The sequence below is a fragment of the Corvus hawaiiensis genome, chromosome 17 (genome assembly GCF_020740725.1).
Source record: "Corvus hawaiiensis isolate bCorHaw1 chromosome 17, bCorHaw1.pri.cur, whole genome shotgun sequence".
NCBI classification, from domain to species: Eukaryota; Metazoa; Chordata; class Aves; order Passeriformes; family Corvidae; genus Corvus; species Corvus hawaiiensis.
In genome coordinates, this window is record NC_063229.1 from 16,217,777 (window position 1) to 16,239,179 (window position 21,403).

The following is a 21,403-nucleotide window of genomic DNA, read 5'->3' on the forward strand; positions in this document are numbered from 1 at the left end:
AGATACAAAAGGACTGGTGGGATCAGCCAGTCTCTCCCAGCAGAGACACAGCAAGCACTAAGCCGGGGGGACCAAGGGAGAGGGAGTGCTTTTACCCCCAGTAACTCTAACAGCTCCATTCTTCATGGGGTGAGGAAGACCCAGGAAGACTTTTTTTCCCTGCACTTCAGTGCTTTTGGTTTTGGTCCCAGAAGAAAAGCAACACATGCAACTGAATGAGAGAGCAAGAGAAGAGAGTTTTGTAGATTTTCTTTTAAAGAAAATACACCAGGGGTTGAAGTCAACTTCATGTGCCAAATATTTTGGTCAACCTCATAATGTCTGAGAAATGCAAAACTAAATTTCTTGTAATTTCTGTAAAGTTCTGAAGAATTGAAGGCCTTTCTGAAAGTCTTGAAGAGCACCAAAAGCTCTGAACTAACTGCACATACTCTGGCTGCTCACTGCAGCCCTGGATGAACCTCCCTTGTTCTGCACAGAAGGGGCCCAGCTGTCCAAGCCACACCTGTGGCTTGGAGAGAGGGAGAGAGGGAAGAGTCACGCTGACGGTGCAAGAGTGGGAGCTTCCACCCAGCTCTCTCACTCATACACATCTCACCTTTGCTGACATTTAAGGTACACTCTTTTTCCCTGGACATGGAATTAAAACCTCAACATCTAAGCAAAACATGAAAAATATGTGAGTGATTTGCTAGTTGTCCTGGAGAGCACTTGGCTGAACTGCTCATCCACAGCAAAGTCAATGCTCTCGATGCCATCTGCAGACGGCACTGCCGGGTGCTGCTCTTGGGGGCTCTGTGTTCCACCAGCCCTGCAGGGCCAGGGGAGAACCTCTGGCAGAGACAGTGGCCTCTGCTCCTCCTTGGTGGGTGCCGACCCTCAGGGGCTCCCGCGCTTGGGCTGCCTGTGCCCCCCAACCCATGCTCCCATTCCCTCCACACATGGATGCGCCTGGAAGCATCTGGAAAGGAATTCATTTTTCCTCCTTAGTGGTTTGACACAGCAATTAGATTGGGTTCAATTGTTGGGACTTTACCACCTGTGCTAATAGCCAAAATTTCTTTCGAAGATAGACTGCAATGTTTTGAATTTGGAGAGAGATTGCTATCCCTTTTAATTACATTTTCTGTCTCTAATGAGACAATTACAAGCATTTCAATAGCTCCCAGTCACCAGCTTTCCACTGTATGAGAGCATAGGAGAAAAAGGCATCCTTACCTCCCCTTTCTCTTTCCTCTCCCACCCACTAATTTCTTTGAGCAATTCACAAGTGTGTCATGTATATTCATCTCCATCCTAGCAGAGATCCTAGCAGCAGTTAGACTGCCCAAAGCCACTCCTGGAGCCACTGCACTATCCCAGCTGTTGCACCTGAGGACCAAACTCCCAGTTCAGTGACCTTCATAGGGCAGCGTGTAAAGAACAGCTGCACACCCCCACTCACTCCTCTTTCTCAGCTCACGTCACAAGTGCTGAAATCAAAGATATTATTCGTAGTGTAGAGAGGATATTGTCTCAGAAGCAGGAGGAGCACAGGAGGTGCCTGCTGGACCAGTGCCAGTCCGTCACTCCAGTGATCTTCTCACAAAGGTCAGTGACTTCAGCATTAGAAACTTTCCTGGAAAATGAACTGGAAGCTTAGGTTCCTACTATGTGGTACCTGAGCACTGAAGGGCTGGTTCCTTCCAGCTAGAAATCCTTTCTGCTATTGAAACCGGAGCCCTTTAATCTTAAGCAGCATCAAATGTTGTTATTGTAAGATTGCATAGCTCTGTGGATAAATGCTGCATTTAACATTCCTGTGTAATGAAGTAAAACACTCTGGTCAAGAATGGAAGTTTATTTAAGGCAATATAAAAATATTGCCATTAATCCAAGATTCTTGTACACTACAGACCAGGATGCTGGAGAGCAGCCATTGTAAGCAGGACAGATTTAAAGGCCTCCCCATGTGCAGGCAGTCATTATGTCTCTTGGTGGAGTCACGAGGCGTCTTAGACAAACAGTAATGACACATAGATACATATACCTATACCGTGGTATCTACAGCCCCATGGACTGATGCCAGCTGAGCATGGAGCAGAAAAAGCAGGAGGAAGGGTGAGAACTTGACCAATATTAAGCTTGGGAGTGGGAGCAAGCAGTGAGTCAGAAGCTCTCAGGATGCTTGCCCAGCCCTGTGCCCCTCTTGCCCCACACACCACAGGGGAGATGCACATTCCTGTAGCTGCAATCATCACCCACACTTGGGATTTCTCCACTGAGATACCTTCAGGATTGGCATACCTGCTTTGTGATGTCAGGGAACAAAGAGCTGGGACTCCTGGAAAGAATGAATTTCCAGCCAAGCTGGAAATATCAACTAATTTTCAAAAATTTTCAAAATAATTTCCTTTGTTTCTCTTTTTTTTTTTTTTTCCCTTACAGCTTCTAGAAAATCAGTCTGAAAAGTTTTGCTAAGGTTCAAAGTGGTCCAGCTGCAGCCCTGACACAGACACAAAACGTGTTAAACAGTTTACATCATAAACCCCAAGCAGTGGGGCCCAGTCATGTGAGCTCCTACCAACACCCTATCCTTGGGGAAGCTTCCCCAGGAGCCAGCAGGATCTAGGGTTTACCTTTACCAAGTTAAACATGAATCACTGTTGTCTGATTAGAGATCATCTTCCCGGTACTTTTCCGACTAAATCATGCTGTTTTGACACACTAGTTCAAGAGCTGTCACTTTAATTATAAGAATGAGTGGTGATGCAGAAAACCAGCAGTAGCAGCAACAACAACAAAAAAATTACAAATCCCCAGCTGTTAAAACCAGAGCTTTAATGAGAACAGTGGAGAGGCTGGAGAAGCTTCTTGCTGTACATACATGCAGGACAGGATGAGCATCCAGAGCATCTTGCTGAGGGACCCTGAGCCCTTCACAGAAATGGAGAAGTTTACACTCCCCCTTTGACAGCTAAGAAGATGAAAGAGAAGAGCTGCAGTCTTGGGGGTTTGTAAGAGGCCAGGAGCTGAACACAGCAGCAGGGTCCCAGCCTTGCCACCCCACTGCAGCTGGCACCACTTGTGAGACATCAAAGTGTTGAGCCTGATATCAAATTATTGACATTTTCAGATAAGGCCAGGTAGCAATAATGAACATTTGATACTCAAACCTTTTGGGGAATGAGCTGTTCTTTTCAAAAGAAATGGCTTCTTACTAGAAATAAACTTTCAACCTGTTTATCCTTCAAATTTCCTTCAAGTTGTTCACATTTTTATCCAAGAAGGTCTTTGCAGACACCAAAACTGCCCAGTTTGTGTAACATCTTCCAAGTCAACCCAAGACTGTGCATTCACGTTCAGGAAAAAAAAAAAAAACCAAACAGAACAAAAAAGCTTTGGTTTTGAGACTTGCATTTAGCAGGAAACAAAAGACATTCATTTTCACCAACCTTCCTCACTTAGAAAAATCTCCTCCATGACTTCAATCCTACTTCCTAAAGAAAGAGGTGAGAAAAGAAGTGCTCTGTTTCCCCCAGCAAAGCTCTGGGTTTCCCAGCTCTCCTCTCAGCAGCCCCTACAACCCACCACTTGTTTTCCCATCACACGATTCCTGTGACTCCAGGCACAGCCCCCAACCAGAGCAGTGACCCCAGTTCTCTCCAGTTAAACCTGTTACCTACATGAATGAGCTGAGGAAAACCAACAGGAGCCCTCCCAGCAACGAGTTTGTGACTCCAGAGCTCAGGGACAGGGGTTTGAAATCCTCCCCAACTTTGGAATAAATTCCAAGACAATATACAATCCAGAGCTCATATTCTCCAATCCTATTTACTGAAACAGTCAGAACTTGCACTTCCCATGGCACCCTGGGCATATTATTATACTATGCAATTTCCTTCTGCAAAAAGCCAATTAACTGCACATGTCTGCACCCATTCTGCCAACTACATCATTTTATAATTTCAGAACAGCAGCGTAAACTGTCAGGGAGTTACCAGCAAGAACTGCTCTGCAGTAATTAATAGATGCAAAAATTAAGAAAACGAGCAAACTAGGCACACAAATTAACAGTCAATTATAACACAGTAATCTACAGGGCTAGGATCTTGGGTAAAACAAATTTCTACATTCAGATTTACCATCTCCCTGCTATGACAGAAGCCAAAGAGCAGACTAAACATGAGCTGATTGGAAAACTGGTTTTGATTTCCCTCTGTATGTGCTCCAAGACAGAGATCTGAGAGCAAGCAGGTCTGATTGTAGTTTGGGATCTTAAATAATTCCTGATGCCCCTTCCCTCTCACCTTTGATCAACAGGTGATGGAGTCATTCTGACAAAAACCTTCCATAGTTGAAGTTTCTCTTTATCCTGGGAGCCTTTTGTTGATCTGGCCATTTTACACCCTTCCAGACACTTGTGAGTCCAGGATGGACACTGCTGGCCCCACCCCGTAGCCATCTGGGCCCCCTGGAAATCACTGCCTTCCACTGGGTTCCTGCCTGCACAATGCTGGTTGCTCAAAGCATGGACAGCACTCAAACCTTCAGCTTCACCCAACTTGCCTCAGAACCTCTGAAAAGTTCACTCCCACCCTGTTTTGTGGAAAGCCTCTGGTCCAAGCAATTGAGATTCTCCTGAGAATGGTGGGGTTGAGTGTAAGGTGGAACATGAAGCACAATACAGATTAATATTAAAGAAGAAATTCTCCACTCTACAAAATTGCAACTAATAAGAACTTTGAACATCCACTTGTCACACCAATTCTACATAAGATTTTCCCCTAATTTCAAGTACAGGGTTGCTTCTCCTGATCATCACAAGCTCTGCAAGACCCTACTGAAGTGGTAGGGTTTTTAATCAAGCCCTGCATACAGCAATTGAGAAGATAACCCAAGATACAGATGAAGGAGGGAGCCCTTCCCATGTATTGTCTTGCAGTTCAGCCCAAGACTGTGCATTTGTGGAGAGGGTTAAAGGATTTGATTGATTTTAAAGAAACCTCAACCTGCCACACACTATTCCATGAAAGTGAGGTTACTTTCCAGACTGAAGATAGATAAAACTGCTTTTGCACATCCATGAGCTGGAAATAAAACTGCATATTTATGCTACATCTACTTACTTCTTAGTAAAGGTGCACAGGACTGAACAAATCAATTGCAGGCACACGGGATCAATAATAAACTGGATGACCACAATCCTGGAAAATGCATTTGCTTAATTACATGGCTTCCACATTTCCCAATAAACTACACTTCAGTACAGTCACTAAGCCATTTTTACTGAAATGCTTTACCATAAAACAAACATATTTACAAATACATTTGCACAATGGATTGAGAGCAGCCCTAAGGAGAAGGACTTGGAAGGGCTGGTGGACAAGAAGCTCAACATGCCCTTCTGGCAGCCCAGAAACCCTCCTGGGTTCATCCCCCCAGCATGGGCAGCAGGTGAGGAGAGGATCCTTTCTCACCTGTACTCCTCTTGCAGTATCAGAACCATCATCAAGGAACTAATGTTATAATTGAAAAGAACTTATAAACTTCACCAAAAAAAAAAAGGCAGAAAAAAAGAGAGTTAGTGATCTTAATATTTAAAGACTCAAAATTAAAAGAATAAAGGAAAAAAATGTTTAGAAAGCTAGAGATTATAGAATCGTCTCAGTTATGGAGAAGTATTGCTAACTCCTACCATTCCAGGAGAACATGCTCAACTCGCAAAAGGAATGGTTTGTTCTTAGAGCAACACAGCTATTTAAGAAAATTACATTTTTGTTGTTCTTTTTCTTTACCTTTGGCTCCATTTCTGGGCATATTTTACCTCTTGTTTCTAAATGCACAAGGGCTCTTTCCTTATGGAAGGAAGTAGATTCTCATATATTCAGATGAATGCAATCCCACATACCAGGACACTCAGGGAGCTCATAGGCCTATGAAGAGACCATGTAAAAAATGATCTTTTAACACCTTCTGTTTCAAATGCAGAAGAAAACTGCTTAATCCCAGGCTGGACATTACAGGGGCCTCTCTTTTTCCCCATCCCATGTCAATGAAAGATTTCTCTACAAAAGAAAATCACAGGGGCTCTTCAGCAGGTTGTAAAAGAACCTGGATTTTTTGCTTGACTTTTCATCATTAAAAATTGAGATCCTCAGCTGGAGAGCAGGGGGAAGTGTAGGAACATCACTTGAGCTTAATTTTGCTCTTACATAAATCCGACTCACTGGTGCTTTGGCTTTATTTGCTCTTCCTTTCATGTGGAGCCAGTCAGGTGTGTGGAAGGTGGAGCTGCCTGTGCACAACTGGCAGCGCCGCATTATCAGAGCCCAACGGGATGATCTATGGAAGATGAGGACTGAGCTCCTGGCTTTGCCTATTTGCTGTGGGAGATGTTCCCCTGTTGATAACCAGTGGTGAAAGGTTTTTAGCATTGTCATGGGAACGGCTGTCATCTTCGGAGAACAGCCTCTCCTCCATGCGAGGCTGCCTTGCTTGTTTACACTACAAAGCCATTTTTCAGGAGTATTTTGCCTTGGATTTCCAATAGTTTCACTTTTCCCAAAACCCAGGTAGTAGAAATTACAGAGATCATAATGATGAATGGTGATACAACTCCTAAAGGGAAACAGGCAGGACCCAGTATGTGTCAAAACCATGAGCTAATTTTGACTTGTAGGGAAAGTGATCTGACAACTTCATTACCTTCTACTCAAAAGGCTCACTCTTGCTCTCTCTCACACACATGCTTCCCCCAAGAATTTACCAACAGGATTTGTTTGTACAGTCTCACATGGTGTGGAGGTGAAGCTAGCACACTGTACAACCCTTTTTAGCATGTGCTGATGCAGAGACATTTGCAATGTCTTGTGTCATCAAGTGACAGCCTGTGCAGAAACACAGCTGCTATGAGGGTCCCTCGGGGGCTAAATCTTTTATACTGCTGCATCTCCAGGTTACAGAGACAGAAGGAAAGGCCTGGCACTCCTACCATGCCACCACCAGTAGCTCTTGTTAAGACCTAATGTTATCAGCTCTCAGGGATGAGGCAGCAGCAAGAAAAAAACCCTTGTGGAAGACTTTAGTTTTTTAAAAACTACTACAAAAAACCTGCACCCTTTATAGCTTCAGTACTCAATTCTGAAAGAATGTGGTAAAAGCAGGGTTTCCCATGATCAACAGTTTGGGTAGATTTTGAAAATGAAAAACTCTTCCAGTATCTGCCTCCATTCTGCTCCTGAAATGACCACCTGCCTCTTTAGGATTCGGTGGCTCAATAAGGGTCTTCTGCAGGACAAAGAAAACCTTCCAGTGACAAAATGCTACTCTGATTAAAGACCACCAAGAAACGAAACTGGCTTTCAGCTTGACAGAGATCCTCATTGCAAAAACCAAAATTACATCCTCCAGTGATTTATTCCCAACCCATCTCTGGGGATCACACCCCTTCGCTCACACACCTGCAAGTGTTCTTGAGCAGGCCACAAGTTAGTGACAGGTTATGTTACACAATGAAGTAACGTAACAGTGAAGACCTTTTGTTTTTTTCCTTAAAATTTTCCTACTCTGGGATGCTATCAACCCCTGTGAGTCTTTAATTCACAGACAGCTTGTAACACACCATGAGAAGCAGACCCTTGCTCTCAAATCCCTACTGCACTGGCCAAAGGCATCAGGCGCTTCCAGAGCTCTCATGGCCCACCACACACCTCAGCATCTGCAGCACAAACCCACAGTGCCCCTTGATGTCTCCGTGCAAGACCTTCAGCATGGTTATTAGAGGGGTTTGTGATCCGATTCCAGACTAGAGGTGGGGCTGAGCGTTAACACTCTCTGCTGGAGCCAGCCCTGGCCACTCACCTGGGCATGACAAATGCAATGACCTTGACCTCACCCTGCAGCGAGTTCCTGTCTGGAACAAATTAGACAGGTTAAGAAGCTAAAGAGATGGCACCACACAGATTAATCAAACAGACAGACATTGGGAGAAGGTCTCCAGTCTCCTTTATTTTCATTTATAGAAATGTATGAATACTAATCAGCAGAATATAAGGAAAATATTTCAAGTATTTCCCAGTGAAAAACACAAGGCTATAGTCAGCCCTCCTGGCACAGCTGAGCTGACTTCCTATTTAGAGCCCAAGGACTGTATTGCATTTTGGACCAACTCAGGGATGTTCCTTGAACCTGAATTCCAAGGGCCAGTTTGTCCCTGGTACCTCCTATCCTCAGATTTGACGAACACATTTCCAAGTTCTGTCATTACCTCAGCAGCACAAGATCAACCCTCTGTAAGACTGAGGGCCAAATGAAATTATGAGACCAGGGAGGGTGAAAATAGAAGGAACAGATACACAAGCATGAGCAGGAAGTATCCACAAAGTGCTGTTGCCACAAAAAGAAGGCACTTGAGTTAATTTACTCTGCATTGTTGATTCCTCATTGAGACTTTAGAAAAAGAATAATTAAACCTGAGTTCTTATGGCCTTTTTTGTCTGATTTGTTATTTGGTAAATTCTCACTCCTTTCAAAAAAGGGGGAATTTGCAAGAAGTCATCAAGGTCAGACAAGATTCTCTCAGGGAGAAAAGAGATCAGCAGTTCCCAGCCAGCCTGATTTCTTTGGAAATTGAGGAACACACAGAGCGAGAGAGGATTCCAGGTGCCCCTGTACAGCCAGCAACCTCTGAAAAGGCAGTGAAAGCAAAGCCTCCAACATGGAGAAGTCATTGCTTTGGCTCCTGCTGCTGCCGCACACTGGGGCTTGCTGGGACTGCCAGGAGAAGTCAGATGAACAAGAAGCTGTGAACAGAAGGGCAGGAACAAGTGTCCAGCTGGCGAATTCTCCTCCAGGTTCCCTTGCATCGATGGTTCCCCACTGCCTGCCAGTGCAACAGCTGATTCCTGAAACACAGTCATTACAGGGAGAAGGTGAGAGAAAATGAGCTGCACCTCCACTGCAGGGCAGTCACCACGAGGTACAATAGGGCTTAAATCACCCAGTAAATCCCATTTAGTCTGAGAACATCCATTTTCACTCCATGGGCCCGGTTCTGCCTCTCTACCACTGTAAAGCAGCAGCAGCAGCAGCCACAGTGAGGCCCACAGGTTGTACCAATGTGAAGTAAAACCTAACAGTGACAGGAACAGACATTTTTCTGTAGCACTGTGCCCCTTCCCAGATTTTACCATTCAGTGGTTTAAGGGAATTCCTCACATCGGTATCTCCCAGCCCTGACCATCGGAGAAGCACAGCTACCACAACTGGATCAACTCTTGTCCTATGCAGAGAGCTGCCCACAGATAGCCCAAAGACCCCTAACTTCTGCTTGGTTTATAGTTCTGCAGAAACTGGAATTATTGCTCTGCTCCAGATATGCCTGCCCTTGGCTTAATGAGGTGTCATGCTTGAGAGCTGCGATTCATGCATCACACATGGTTGGAAAAGGCTTGCTATATTTTCCTCTTGCCTTGGGGTCATTTCAAAATACCAGAATCTGCACAGGGAGGATTCAGACAAAGCTGGCTATGCACAGAGCAATTCCACACCCTCCAAAACTCTGGGCGGCAGCCTTACCTTTACTCCTTAAACATGTGAGCTCTCAAGTAGCTGGCTTCCCTGCTGGCTCTCACAGGTCTATAACAACATGGACCCACCAGCTCATCTTACAGCAGGACTCTGGGAACAATTTCTAGGCTCTGCTCAGTTGGGATGGACTTAAAATATCTGCTGAGATGTGGGCTGAGTCCTGATTTCAGGGAACCACTCACCCCAACTCCATTATTGCTGCCTCTCTCCAGTCTTCAGCCTGCCAGCATCTGAGGATCATTCCCACAGGATACAGTGCTCTTTTTTTTGGAGCTTCCATTCCACATACACTGCTCTTCAGCAGATCAGGTGGATGACGTTATCCCCTCTTTTTGCAGCCCAATGAGGAAATGAATTCCTGAATATATCTTTTATTTCACTTCATCTGATGCTCCTGGCTGGCTACAGAGTTTTATTAAAATAACATTACTGTAAGCTTTTATAATAACTTACATGTTGAATGCAGGTAAGAGCTACTCTTGGCCACAGCAGTTAAGATTTTCTCCTTCCTTATCTAAAAGCTTACATAACAAACTGAGGAAGAAAGGAAAAAGCTCTATTGTGACTTCCTCTTCCTGAAAGACTGAGAAAAGTCCTGCACACAAAGGCCATCACTGGCAGTTTTGGCAGTGCAACATTGTGTGCTTGAGGCTTGACAATCCCACTTTAGAATTCCTAGTTCTAACAAACATGCTTATTTCAACCTTTACATAAGTTTGAAACATACTCCTGCCCAACACTGATGGGCAATGATTTTCTCAGGCAGGGCTGCCAGTCAGTTTCAGAGGTGCCTTTAGTAAGCAAACAATGGGATTAGGAGGTACCAGGATTAGGCAGTGCTGGACTGTGCCTCCAGCGACCATCAGAGTTTGGGAGCCAGGACTTCTCTGTTGCTGGCTCTGCCCCAGATGTGTTTCCCAGCTTCAAGCCATCCTTCATCCCTGCCAGAGCTTACCTAACTTGTACAACCTGGGTGGTCCCCATCTATCACCCCAAAACTTCTTCAGTTCTCAAGGGTAAGGACGCTGAATGTGCAGAGACTTAACAGTACCTCCATCTCACCTCAGATGCCAGCACATACCCCAAGTTCCTAAGCCAGCTACCACTCACCAGAAGTACTCATAGAGGGTCACCCGTAGAAACAAAATCCCCAGTGCTAAAAAATAAGAAATAGAATTGGCTTTATTTGACATCTGACAGGACTGTTAACCTTAGAACTAAGGCTGGAGTGTCTTTACACTCCACAACTGTGCCACCCTAAAGTGAGTGAGATTCAGCAGACTGAGTGCAGGTATTCCCACATGCACTCCTCGCTCTGCCCCTGGTTTATTACATGAGCTTCACCACATCATTTCAATTCTGCAAGAAACTCATGGTACACAACAAGAAGCAGTTAGTATACATAGAGTGCTCCAGAGAGCTGCATGCAGTGCACTGCGACCCTGAAACAAGCAGAACAAGGGAGAAGAATGAAAAATTCAACACGGAAACAAGAGCTAAAACTCTTACTTTTGGCTGCCGGTGCCATCGCCATAGCAATGCTGACTCGGGGAGTGCAGAGCCGGGTGCTGACACTCCACGCAGATGGTGTGGCCCTCCCTGAGGTAATGCATCCAGCGAGTGTATGAGTGGTGGTTGTGCAGGCAGCCCGGCGTGGTGGCCACGAGCTGGAACTCCACACAGTACCTGCCAACCGAACAATGGCGGGTCAGCTCAAAAACCAGGGGAGGCCCTGCACGGGGCTGCCAGAGCCACACTCACCTGCGAGACCACAGATCACTAACTAAGAAAAACCAAACCAAACCAAACAATCCCCCCATCCAAGGTCATTAAAAGCAGAACACGTGGTGTACCTGCATTTTGACAAGGTTAAATAGGGAATAAAACTATTCTGCTGATGCTTTCAGCTAACATATAAAAAATATCAGGTATGACTGGCATCTGTTTTTACCAGTAGGGACACAGACTGGTCAAGCATTTGACTAATCTAATTCCAAGTCTGGTACCCACTTGCTGAGCCACACTTCCTCTATCATCTCCTCTCAGAATAGGTTTCATAGAGCAGGTTGTGACAGGAGCTAAGATTTGGTCTGCAAAGGTTTTCCTTGTGATGATCCCCCTCCTGCAACCAGAGAGACTCTGTGGGTGGCATATGGCTGAGTCCCTGAGCTGAGCCTCCAACTTACCCTGCCCTTTCACTGGCATCAGCTGCAGCTCTTTTCTTCCTCGCTTTTCCAAACCCTCCTGTAGTTATTAATGCCGGGACTGTGTATACCAAAGAGAAAGGGTACAGAGCATCAGTGGCAATGCTGCTCTAAGGCTCTTTATGTCTGCAAAACAGAAAAGATGAGCTTTTAATGTCATAGGGTTTTAACAGGCAACAAAAACAATTCTAAGTTTGTATTTTCATATTATCCATCACTGTCAACCATTCCACTCAGAAGAGAATCTGTATAACTGACAGATTTTTGCCTGAGCAGAGTAAGCCTACTTACAGGAACAGCCAAAGACAGGGGGAGGCAATATTCGCTTAATGCCAGCTCTCAACAGGTTTGAAGAAGTCACTTGCAGCTGTAATCCAGACTGGACAGATTTTGACCCCAAAATACCAACCAAAATGACAAGCAACTCTTCTAAAAAAATCATAAAGGTGTTCCATGAAAATCTGATTTGAACAAACTAAACCCAGGCTTTTTCTCCAGAAACCATCTGGAGGTCTCCCTTGCCTGCACTCTGCTCCAGTGCAGAGAAGGCATATCTCGGCCTTGAGAGGTATTGCTCTTTTGTGACTTTTTGCAGATAACTCATAAAATAAAATAATACATATATAAAAATGAAAAAAAAAGTGTTCAACACCCACTTACAGAAGTTTTAAACAGACATAAATCTGCCAATCTTACCAAAATTTTCAGAGATTTACACTTGTATAAGTGAGAGCACAGCAGACCTGTAACATCTAACATCTCACTTTTGAGACACAGTGGATCACAGTAAATAGCAGGTACCACTTCCAACACTGTCCTGGGAAGGATGTGTCTAAGCCCTTGCATGAAGAGCTCAGTTCTCAATTAGCCCAGGCAGGCCCATGGCAAACATCCCGGTGTCTAAAAACAATTCTTCAAACAGAGTAAAAATCAGCTCTGCTGACCCAAACCAGAGTCCTCCCCACAACTACCCAGACACTTTTCAATGGACTTACTCAGAGACTGCTGGCACTCTGTTCCTTGCCGAGTCCAGTACTCTACACAGCCAGCCCTCTCCTCCAGAGCAGGACATGCTTCTCCCCCGTTCCTGGGCTCCTGAATGATGTGCCTCATCCGGACACGATAGGTTGTCTTACAAGGCTCTGCGCAGCCACTCCAGGCACTCCACTGAGATACGACACAGGGGATCACTGGAAGAAGAGCAACAAATGGGGATGTGGAAGGTTAAAGGAATGATGCCAGTGAAATGCCTGCTCCAGAAATAACATTTTTTGACATAGCTCAGCACAACCTTCCTTATTTTAGACCTGTCCCATAGTTCTCTTGGGCAGTTCTGAGTAGTTCTCCTCCAGGCCCCTTCACCGACCCCACAAGACGCACTGAGCCCGGTGGTGCCCGGACACACAGCCAGAGCCCGAGGCGAGCAGGGGGCTGCTCCGCTCGGGGGCAGCGGGGCCGGGAGCGGCCGCGGCCGCGGCCGCAGTCCCTCACCTGTGCAGGCCTGGGCGTAGTCGTGGCAGCAGTCGAGGGTGCGAGCGCACGCCTGGTCGCAGTAGCAGGGCCCGGTGGAGCCGTCGGGCCGCCGGCCGGCGCTCAGGCAGGCGGCGTCGCGGCCGGGGCAGCACAGCCCGCGGGCGGCGCAGCCAGAGGCGCGGCGGGGCAGGGCCGGCGGTGGCAGCGGCAGCAGCAGCAGCAGCGCCGGGAACCAGCAGGGACTGCTGGCCATGGCCTCGGAGCTCCGCCACCTGCGCTGCCGCCGCCCGCTGCCCCCCCCCAGCTGCGGCGGAGCGCCGGGGCGGAGGAGCCGGCCCGGCCCGGCCCCCCGAAGCGGCAGGAGGTGGCCACAGCGGGCGGCGCTGGGGCGAGTCCTGTGGCGGCCGCTTCCCCGGGACCACGGTGTCAGCGCATCCCCGGTCCGGGGCCCGGTGTGCCGGGCTGTACCGGGACTGTGCCTGCTTTACTGGGGTTGTACTGGGGTTGTACTAGGGCTGTACCGGACCGTGCCGGGGCTGTGGCCAGTGCCGAGCCGCCGCCCTGAGGCGGCAGGTGCCGCTCATACCAATACCCTCATCTCCGGCCACACTCTTTGTGGCACCTCGCGCTGGCCGCGCACCCGACAATCTCTTTCTGTGGACTCATCAAACCAAAAACTCTTCAGCCCTGGCTGCTGGCATTTACCCACCAGATTATCGAAAGATTATCATAAAAAGTAGATTATAAAGGAGACCAATATTTTTGCTGGATTTGACTCCAGCATACCTCAGGAGCCATTAAAAAACAGAAAGTACTTCATTGCCAGTACAGCAGCTCCTAAGGAACACGATCCAGCTGGCTATGCTACCTCTCTACAGAATTACCCTGTAATTTCTTCTTAATTCGAAATGCAAGAAGTTTAGAGAGATTACAGCTACTCCTGTGAATTACCTAGCTATTCAGTACAAATCAAAAGGCTTTACTGTAACTTTTTAATCAAAAGAGGCTTGCTCTAAAATATTGATCACAACAGATGTTATACCTTGCTGAACACTGAACTGGGATTTATAAAACCCACCCACTGGTTTTTGGGGTTTTTTTGCAAGCAATTATGCTATTGTACTAAGACGGGGTATGGACAAAGCATTCCCATTTCAGGGAAACTGCAGCAAAGATGTTTCTAGAAAAACAGAAAATAACATCAGAGGACAGGTTAACACCTTCAGCATGTACAATTCTGGAGGCATGCTGACACTGCATCAGCTTGGGCATGACATGCTAAAATGTTCCAAAAAGATAAGAAATAAAAAAAACTTTAGCTTTTTTGTATATCACTAGATGTCTGCAGCAAAGAACAGGCATCTCATTTTCTTGGCAGTGGTCATATTGTCACCTTGGAAATCGCACATGTAACAAATCCTTCAGTGAGCAAGAGGCATAAAGGCTGGGAGAGGAAAGAGCACTAGAAATCAGTAGCTGTGGGGTCTAGGAAGCAGGAATTTAAATATATCAGGTGTTAATTTCTGCCTCTGCCAATGAGTCACTTACTCTGTGACCTCGGGTAAGTCGTTTAACCAATGCATGTCTCGTTCTTGATCTAGAACAGGAAGGACATTCAAAAGGAGATTGCATTACTCAGCTAATAGTTCACACAAACCAGAGGCGGGTGCGGCTCTTGCGCAATCCCCCGAGGGGCAGTAACAGAGCACACTTCCCTGGTCCAGCACTCATGCTGCGATGCTCCACGTCCCCCGCCAACAACTGAGGTAGGAGGAGCACCTTCACATTATTCTGAGATACACAGACTGAATGAAAATAAGCTTCAGAAAGCTATGGGTCTGCATAAAGACTGCAATTTTGACTGACCCTGTGCGGTTAGGAAAATTGGATCTGGGTCCAGGCATCTCAGTAGGGATTTTATTCAACCCCCCTCCCCAGCAAGTTCTTGGGAGCAAACTTTGTTTCTTACATTCCCAGAGTGACAGCAGTTCTCCCTTGTTCTGGTTTGACATAGCCCTGGGGATTTTTTAGGGTTTGGGTTTTTTTTTTTCCCTCTGACAGGCTCTGAAGATGCCAAGGAAACATGGCCCAAGCCATGCTGGACCACATCAGCCCAGCAACAGATTTCTTGCAAGACAATTGCCAAGTCTGGGTGGGTTTGCTGGCCCTGTGAGGAGTATTGGAGCCAAGCAAGCGTGATTTTACAGAAAGGAAATGTGGCTAGTCTGTCATACAGGGAAAAGTTCAGGAGCAGAACAGCTTGCAGGGATGTCCTTGGGAACACCAGTGGGTGTTCCCTGTTGTATAAAAAGGGGCATTCTTTTGCTGATGAAAAGCATAGTTGGTCAAGATAGAAGTTTTAAGAGCAATACAAACAGAGGATGGTAACTTTTGGGGAGAAAAGGTTTAACTGCACCTTCTCCTCCAGGTTTTTTGGAATTGTTTTTGCCCTGGGACCTCACAACAAGTTTACACAGGACGACAACCAAGTCCAGCTCTCTGGTATTTCTGGTAGGATCACGCTTTCTTCTGCTGCCTGCAGAACTCAGCCCATGAGTCCCAACACACGTTCTACAGTGTGATCACCAGCAATTTTTGACAAGTCAGATGATTTGTGCTGTGGATGATAAAGGAAGGCCTTTGGCTGAATGACCAGAGCTGCCTACAGACCTCACAGCTATTGTTCCGTAGCTGTGGACCAGGACTGAACAGGATTGGACCTGGATTTTATCCTAAGACATCATAGAGAAACAAGTTAAGAGCTTTCTTTGGCTGCTTTTTCCAAAACTGTATTTCCATAGACCTGTGTGACCCTGCATTAAAAATTAAGAGTGCTGTATGTTCTTTTTCCACCTGCAGCACAGCACTGCTATGAGCAGTGTCTGACTCAGAGCCTTGAAGAAAACAGTCAGAAGCAGACATCTGAACAATGAAAGAGGTCACATCTAGACCACATTAGCAGAAAACCACAGGCACTGACCTGAGTAACATCTCTTACCAGCACTGCACAATCCAGATGTGCATAGTAGAGATGTGCACAGTCCAGATGTGCACAGTCCTTTGCAACATGGTCCAAAGGGAGAAAGACCAGTTTTTTCTTCTACAAGAAAAGTTAGGCTGCCAATTACTCTGCTTTCAGCAAGTCACAGCTAAATATGACAGCAAGTGGGATGAGTTACAGCTGCAGAAGCTGAGAGGCCGGGCAGCATGCATACAGCTCTCACAGGACAAGGGCACTGTTCCTACTCTTCCAGTTCCTGAGGAAGTGGAATATGAGGAAAATAAAGATGAATGAACCCTGCAAAAAACACTGCTACAACTCTCTCTACAGGGCTACCACCTCACCCTCTCTAAGAAATCCTCTATAGTTGTCATGATCAGGCAAACCTACAGGAAACCACAACTCTCACCCGTGGCTGAACCCAGTGCTGCATTCCTGAAGGCCTGAGAGATCCTGTCTTCCGTTAGCCTTGCAGACCTCCCAGGAAGCTTTATATCTTCCTGTTCCCAGCTCTCGAGCCACAGCTGGGGAAACAGCAATGCTGTGATTGATGGACAGACTCCTGTCATTAGGCAGAGGGAACATCTGACAACACCCAGATAATGGTGAGCTTTCCTCTTCAGTGTGAGGGAAAATCATTAGACTCATCCATGGATAGATGCCTTTGTTAGATTCCCTGTCACCATTCAGACAGGAAAAAGGCAGCTCAGAGGAGACAATGGTTTACGTTTTGGTTAAAAAAAAAAAAAAGGAAAAACAGCAGGGAGAGAACCCACCAATGCCCCTTCCAGCAGCCTGCAACACAGGGTAACTGTGAGGCACCTGCTTGTTACTTGAAAGGAAGACTTCATCACATCTCTCAGGCAGCTGGCTGGGCCATCCTCTGTGCCTGTCATATCCAGCCCACACAGCCTGGTGACCCTGCACCCAGACCCGATCTGTTTTCTGTCAATCCTCTCCCTGCTCTGCACTATTCCTGCAAGTACTTTTCTACAGGGCAGGAAAAGAACAGTAAAGAGCAGATTTGCAACTGCTTTATAAACTAACAAGATAACTCAGGAGTTGTCCCCTCCTCACCAAGCCTTCAACTTGCCAAAAGGCTATGGAACAGCAGGTCTACCTGGTCAGCTCAGTCAGAACAAAAACCCAAGTCTGCATGCAAAAACATTCACCAAGTCACTGTAGCTCCTTTTGAGAGATGAGACCTCACCAGCATCCCTTTCACTCCTGCCGATGTTGCTACTTACCTTTACAGGCCGCAACTTCACTCAGGAGAACTTCAACAGCACTCTGGCGGTTCCAGAGGCAAGACTGACTGGTGGGACTCTGGCCATAGTTTAGAGGAGTGACAGAGAGGGCTTACAGAAGGAAATAATGACCAGCAGCACAAAGTATGTCACCCATATGACACAGCAGCAGCTGCTGTGAAGCATGTGCCTGAGGTCCAGGTTTTCATACGCCAGGAGCCACTAGAGGATGCACATTGCTTCTGGCACCTTTGGCAAACAGCCTTTTCCCCAGGCATTTTTCCTAAACCCTACTAAGGCATTTCCTCAGGAACATAAAGTGCTGACTAAAAAGTTCTCTGTAAATTCCAGTCCTCCTCTATAGATTACCAAGAAAATTGCATCTATAAATATCCTGCTGTAAAACAGTGACGGCGAATACTCAGAGGAAAAGTCTGCTTTAAACTGATCCACAGGGCCTGATCCACATCTGCTGAAAAATGGATTCACTCTCAAGACAGATCTTCTCCCATAAGGGCTGTATCTCAGAGAAAATATGTTTTTATACCCTCTTATTAGCCTAAATTCTTGCAAACATGAATGGAGGCCAAGCCAGTATAACAATTACAGCACTGCTCTTGTAAGGCTTCAAATGATCTGAAGCCATCTGCATGACAACTGTCTCTCTTCATCAGCAGGCCAGATTTGGAAACATTGGTGGGGGGTTAAGGCAATGTCCACCACTGCTGCAACTGTGCAGCACAAAGTGAGTACACATACTCCAAGCTGCTCAACAAGGGCAGAGGTAGAGCTCAGTATTTCTTCTCACTGGGAAATGGTACCCGGAAGGCAGCTGCTGCCCACAGGCCAGGCTCTTTCCCAGACCGAAGTCCGGGTACTCCAGTGTGTGTGGGAGGATCAAAAGCAAAAGCCTCACCTGTCAGTTAAAGAGCAGCCCTGAACCAGGAGGCTGTTGAAGACACTGCAGCCACCCACAGTGGGAGGAGCAAGTAGGTGTGGGGCTGCTCTGGGGCAGCCCCTGGGTGCAAGACACACCTCCAGGGAGCAGCTTTCATGAACAGGCTTCAGGGAATCTGTCTGGGCAAGCAGCTTCTCATGAGGCTGCATTTACTGACTGACCAGCCTCGTGCAGCAGCTGAGCCTCCCCAGCCCACAGGAAGAACACCTGCTACCCTGCTCGATCTGGAGGAACGTGCCTTGCTTCATGCAGTCAGCACTGAGACGGCACCTCCAAAGGTCTTGCCGGCCCTGGAGATCCTCGCTGAAGAGTGTTACGTGAACCTGAGGGAGTCTGCAAAGTAGAGAAATGAGGCCAGCCCCTGGATTTAGTATTTGCTTTAAGACTGAGGAAGTCAAGTTTATTCTGAGCACTAGAGGGAAGATTTTAAGCTGACCCAGTCACAGCATTCAAAACTGAGCAGAGCAAGCAACAGGCACAGACAAGTATAGACAGTCCAGTGGACATTTTCCCAAATGTAGCACTAAAGAAATCAGGCAGATTCTCAGGATTACATGGATAGAAAGGGTCCTGAACCTGTTTCCATTTCCAAGACATTTTGTTGCACTCCACCACTGTAAGGGATCTGCCAAAAAACATGGAAGAGTCTATAGTCTAGAAGTTATAGCTGCAGAACATCTGTTTAAAACACTGGATGCTGTAAGAGACAGAAATGCTCTGCTTCAAAACAAAGTCTTCCTCTTACTGCCTGGAACAGTCTGAGGGTCCCAAAATCTGGATCTTCCTTGGGTGGTCACAAACTCAAGTTTGTGCTTTGCTGGCTGTCCATGGAAATGTCCAGCCTATCAACACAGCTGATGTGTCAGATAATCTTATCACTGAGCAGAGATGGAAGCAGAGGAAATAACACAGCAAGTAGAAGCAGCAATAAGTAATGGATTGTGCTTTGCTATAAGCTAATATGCAGCAGCTAACACATGGGTCTAGAAAGAATAATAATCACCATGCAGTCAAAATATGCCTGGGTCTTTGGGAATACAAATGTTAAAACTCTCCCTGTGTATGAAAATTTCTATTAAAAGCAACATCAGACAGAGAAATAATATGTGCTATTTTCCTCTCAAATGCTCACGCCACCAAGAAACAGATCTGTTTGAGAAAAGTAAACATTTGCTTAAACATACCAGCCCAGTGAGTGACTCCAGGTTTCAGTTTAGAAAGTTGCACAAGTACCTACAGGAAGGTTTCTGTTTCTGCTACAACTGATAGAACTGACAGCTCTGCCTGGCCACTGACCCGCAGAGCCCCCACAGCACCGAACGTGGACGTGCCATGGTTCTGCTTCGCAGGCTGCTGAGAGCTGCAAGGGAGTTCTCTTTGCAGAGGAAGAGCTGCAAGTCAGCCTTTGTCGAGAAAACGCTTCCTGACCTCCATCTCGTTCAAATCAACCAATAGACAAACTCAGGAGCTGGCCAGGGCCAGAAAAAGTCAGGCTGCTTTAAATCCAGAGTTAAACCTCCTCATCCCTACCTCTCATCAAAGCACGTAGGAAGAGATTTTCAAATGGGGTTGTCTGCCCCCATGCCTGCTACAGCCAAAGCAGTGCGTGTACTGGTTCCCCGTGCCCCGGGAGGTTCTGTCACGGCTGCTCTGGGGACACTGGAGCGGGTCTGGGGGGCTCCGGGTGCATCGGCTTTGGGGGGCTCCGGGTGCATTGGGTTTGAGGGCTCTGGGTGCATCAGCTTTGGGGGGCTCCGGGTGCATCAGCTTTGGGGGGCTCTGGGTGCATTGGGTTTAGGGGCTCTGGGTGCATTGGGTTTGGGGGGCTCTGGGTGCATCGGCTTTGGGGGGCTCTGGGTGCATCGCCGTCTGGGCCAGGCCGGTGCAGCCCTGAGGGGCGGCAGCGGCCGCACAGCGCCCCCTGCAGGCTGGGCCTGGCCCAGCGCCCCCAGGAACCCAGACCCAGCTCCCAGGAACCCAAACTCTGCCCCCCAGGAACCCAGACCCTGCCCCAGGAACCCAGACCCAGCTCCCAGGAACCCAGACCCAGCTCCCAGGAACCCAGACCCTGCCCCAGGAACCCAGACCCTGCACCCCCAGGAACCCAGACCCTGCACCCCCAGGAACCCAAACCCAGCTCCCAGGAACCCAGACCCTGCCCCAGGAACCCAGACCCTGCCCCAGGAACCCAGACCCTGCACCCCCAGGAACCCAAACTCTGCCCCCCAGGAACCCAAACCCAGCTCCCAGGAACCCAGACCCTGCCCCAGGAACCCAGACCCAGCTCCCAGGAACCCAGACCCTGCCCCAGGAACCCAGACCCTGCCCCAGGAACCCAGACCCAGCTCCCAGGAACCCAGACCCTGCCCCAGGAACCCAGACCCTGCCCCAGGAACCCAGACCCTGCACCCCCAGGAACCCAGACCCTGCACCCCCAGGAACCCAGACCCTGCACCCCCAGGAACCCAGACCCTGCGCCCCCAGGAACCCAGACCCTGCGCCCCCAGGAACCCAGACCCTGCGCCCAGCAGTCAGGGGCTGCCTGGGATTAGCACCCTACCAACAGTTTGAAATTTCATCCTGATGCGTGCGTGCAATAGCAACAGTCTGAAACCTGACCTGAGCAACTGTTCTTGCAGAGGTAGTAAAACATGCCAAGAACATGTTTAAGCTGCATCTGTGCCTCCAGCTCCCACTGGACAAGCAGCACTCTCTCCTCCCTACAGGATGTTTGCTGGTAGGTCTGCTCATTACATTAATGAAGTAATTATACTAGCAGCAGTTCTGGTCCCTCATCAATATGTAGTTTCAAGAGATCACACTCCTTACATTAATTGAATGAGAAAAATCTCGATTCAATTAAATTGAAGACTCCTTTGAATGCTGAATAGTAGTCGACTTTCTACCATTGCTGTTTGCTAACAAGCATACATGGCAAAGGCCACTGTCA

The 21,403-nt window shown here is 47.4% G+C and overlaps 1 protein-coding gene across 4 annotated transcripts; it reads right to left on the reverse strand.

The window, feature by feature from the left end:
• Positions 1-7,969: 7,969 nt before the first annotated feature.
• Positions 7,970-20,182, reverse strand: LOC125334756 (somatomedin-B and thrombospondin type-1 domain-containing protein-like). Of its 4 annotated transcripts, XR_007207215.1 has the most exons (6): positions 13,266-16,647; positions 12,770-12,964; positions 11,757-11,835; positions 11,080-11,256; positions 9,753-9,972; positions 8,798-8,885 (listed from the first exon to the last, which is right to left on the reverse strand). XR_007207215.1 is itself a non-coding variant. In XM_048321897.1 (5 exons), the coding sequence occupies exons 1-5, from the start codon at positions 16,815-16,817 to the stop codon at positions 8,768-8,770; spliced, it is 729 nt and encodes a 242-aa protein (XP_048177854.1). In that variant the 5' UTR covers positions 16,818-20,182; the 3' UTR covers positions 7,970-8,767. The 4 variants fall into 4 exon arrangements, 3 of the variants coding, with proteins under 3 accessions (XP_048177854.1, XP_048177853.1, XP_048177855.1); XM_048321897.1 differs by lacking the exons at positions 9,753-9,972; positions 13,266-16,647 and adding an exon at positions 16,658-20,182 and having other exon boundaries at positions 7,970-8,885; XM_048321896.1 differs by lacking the exon at positions 9,753-9,972 and having other exon boundaries at positions 7,970-8,885.
• Between the last annotated feature and the right edge of the window lie 1,221 nt (positions 20,183-21,403).

Excerpts from the sequence above, each read along its gene's own strand:
- LOC125334756 (XM_048321896.1), bottom strand. The coding sequence starts at position 13,500 with ATGGCCAGCAGTCCCTGCTGGTTCCCGGCGCTGCTGCTGCTGCTGCCG. Across the intron at positions 11,836-12,769 it reads AGAGTGCCAGCAGTCTCTGA|TCCCGGCATTAATAACTACA; the intron begins GTAAGTCCATTG and ends TGGTATACACAG. Across the intron at positions 11,257-11,756 it reads GATGCCAGTGAAAGGGCAGG|GTACTGTGTGGAGTTCCAGC; the intron begins GTAAGTTGGAGG and ends TTCGGTTGGCAG.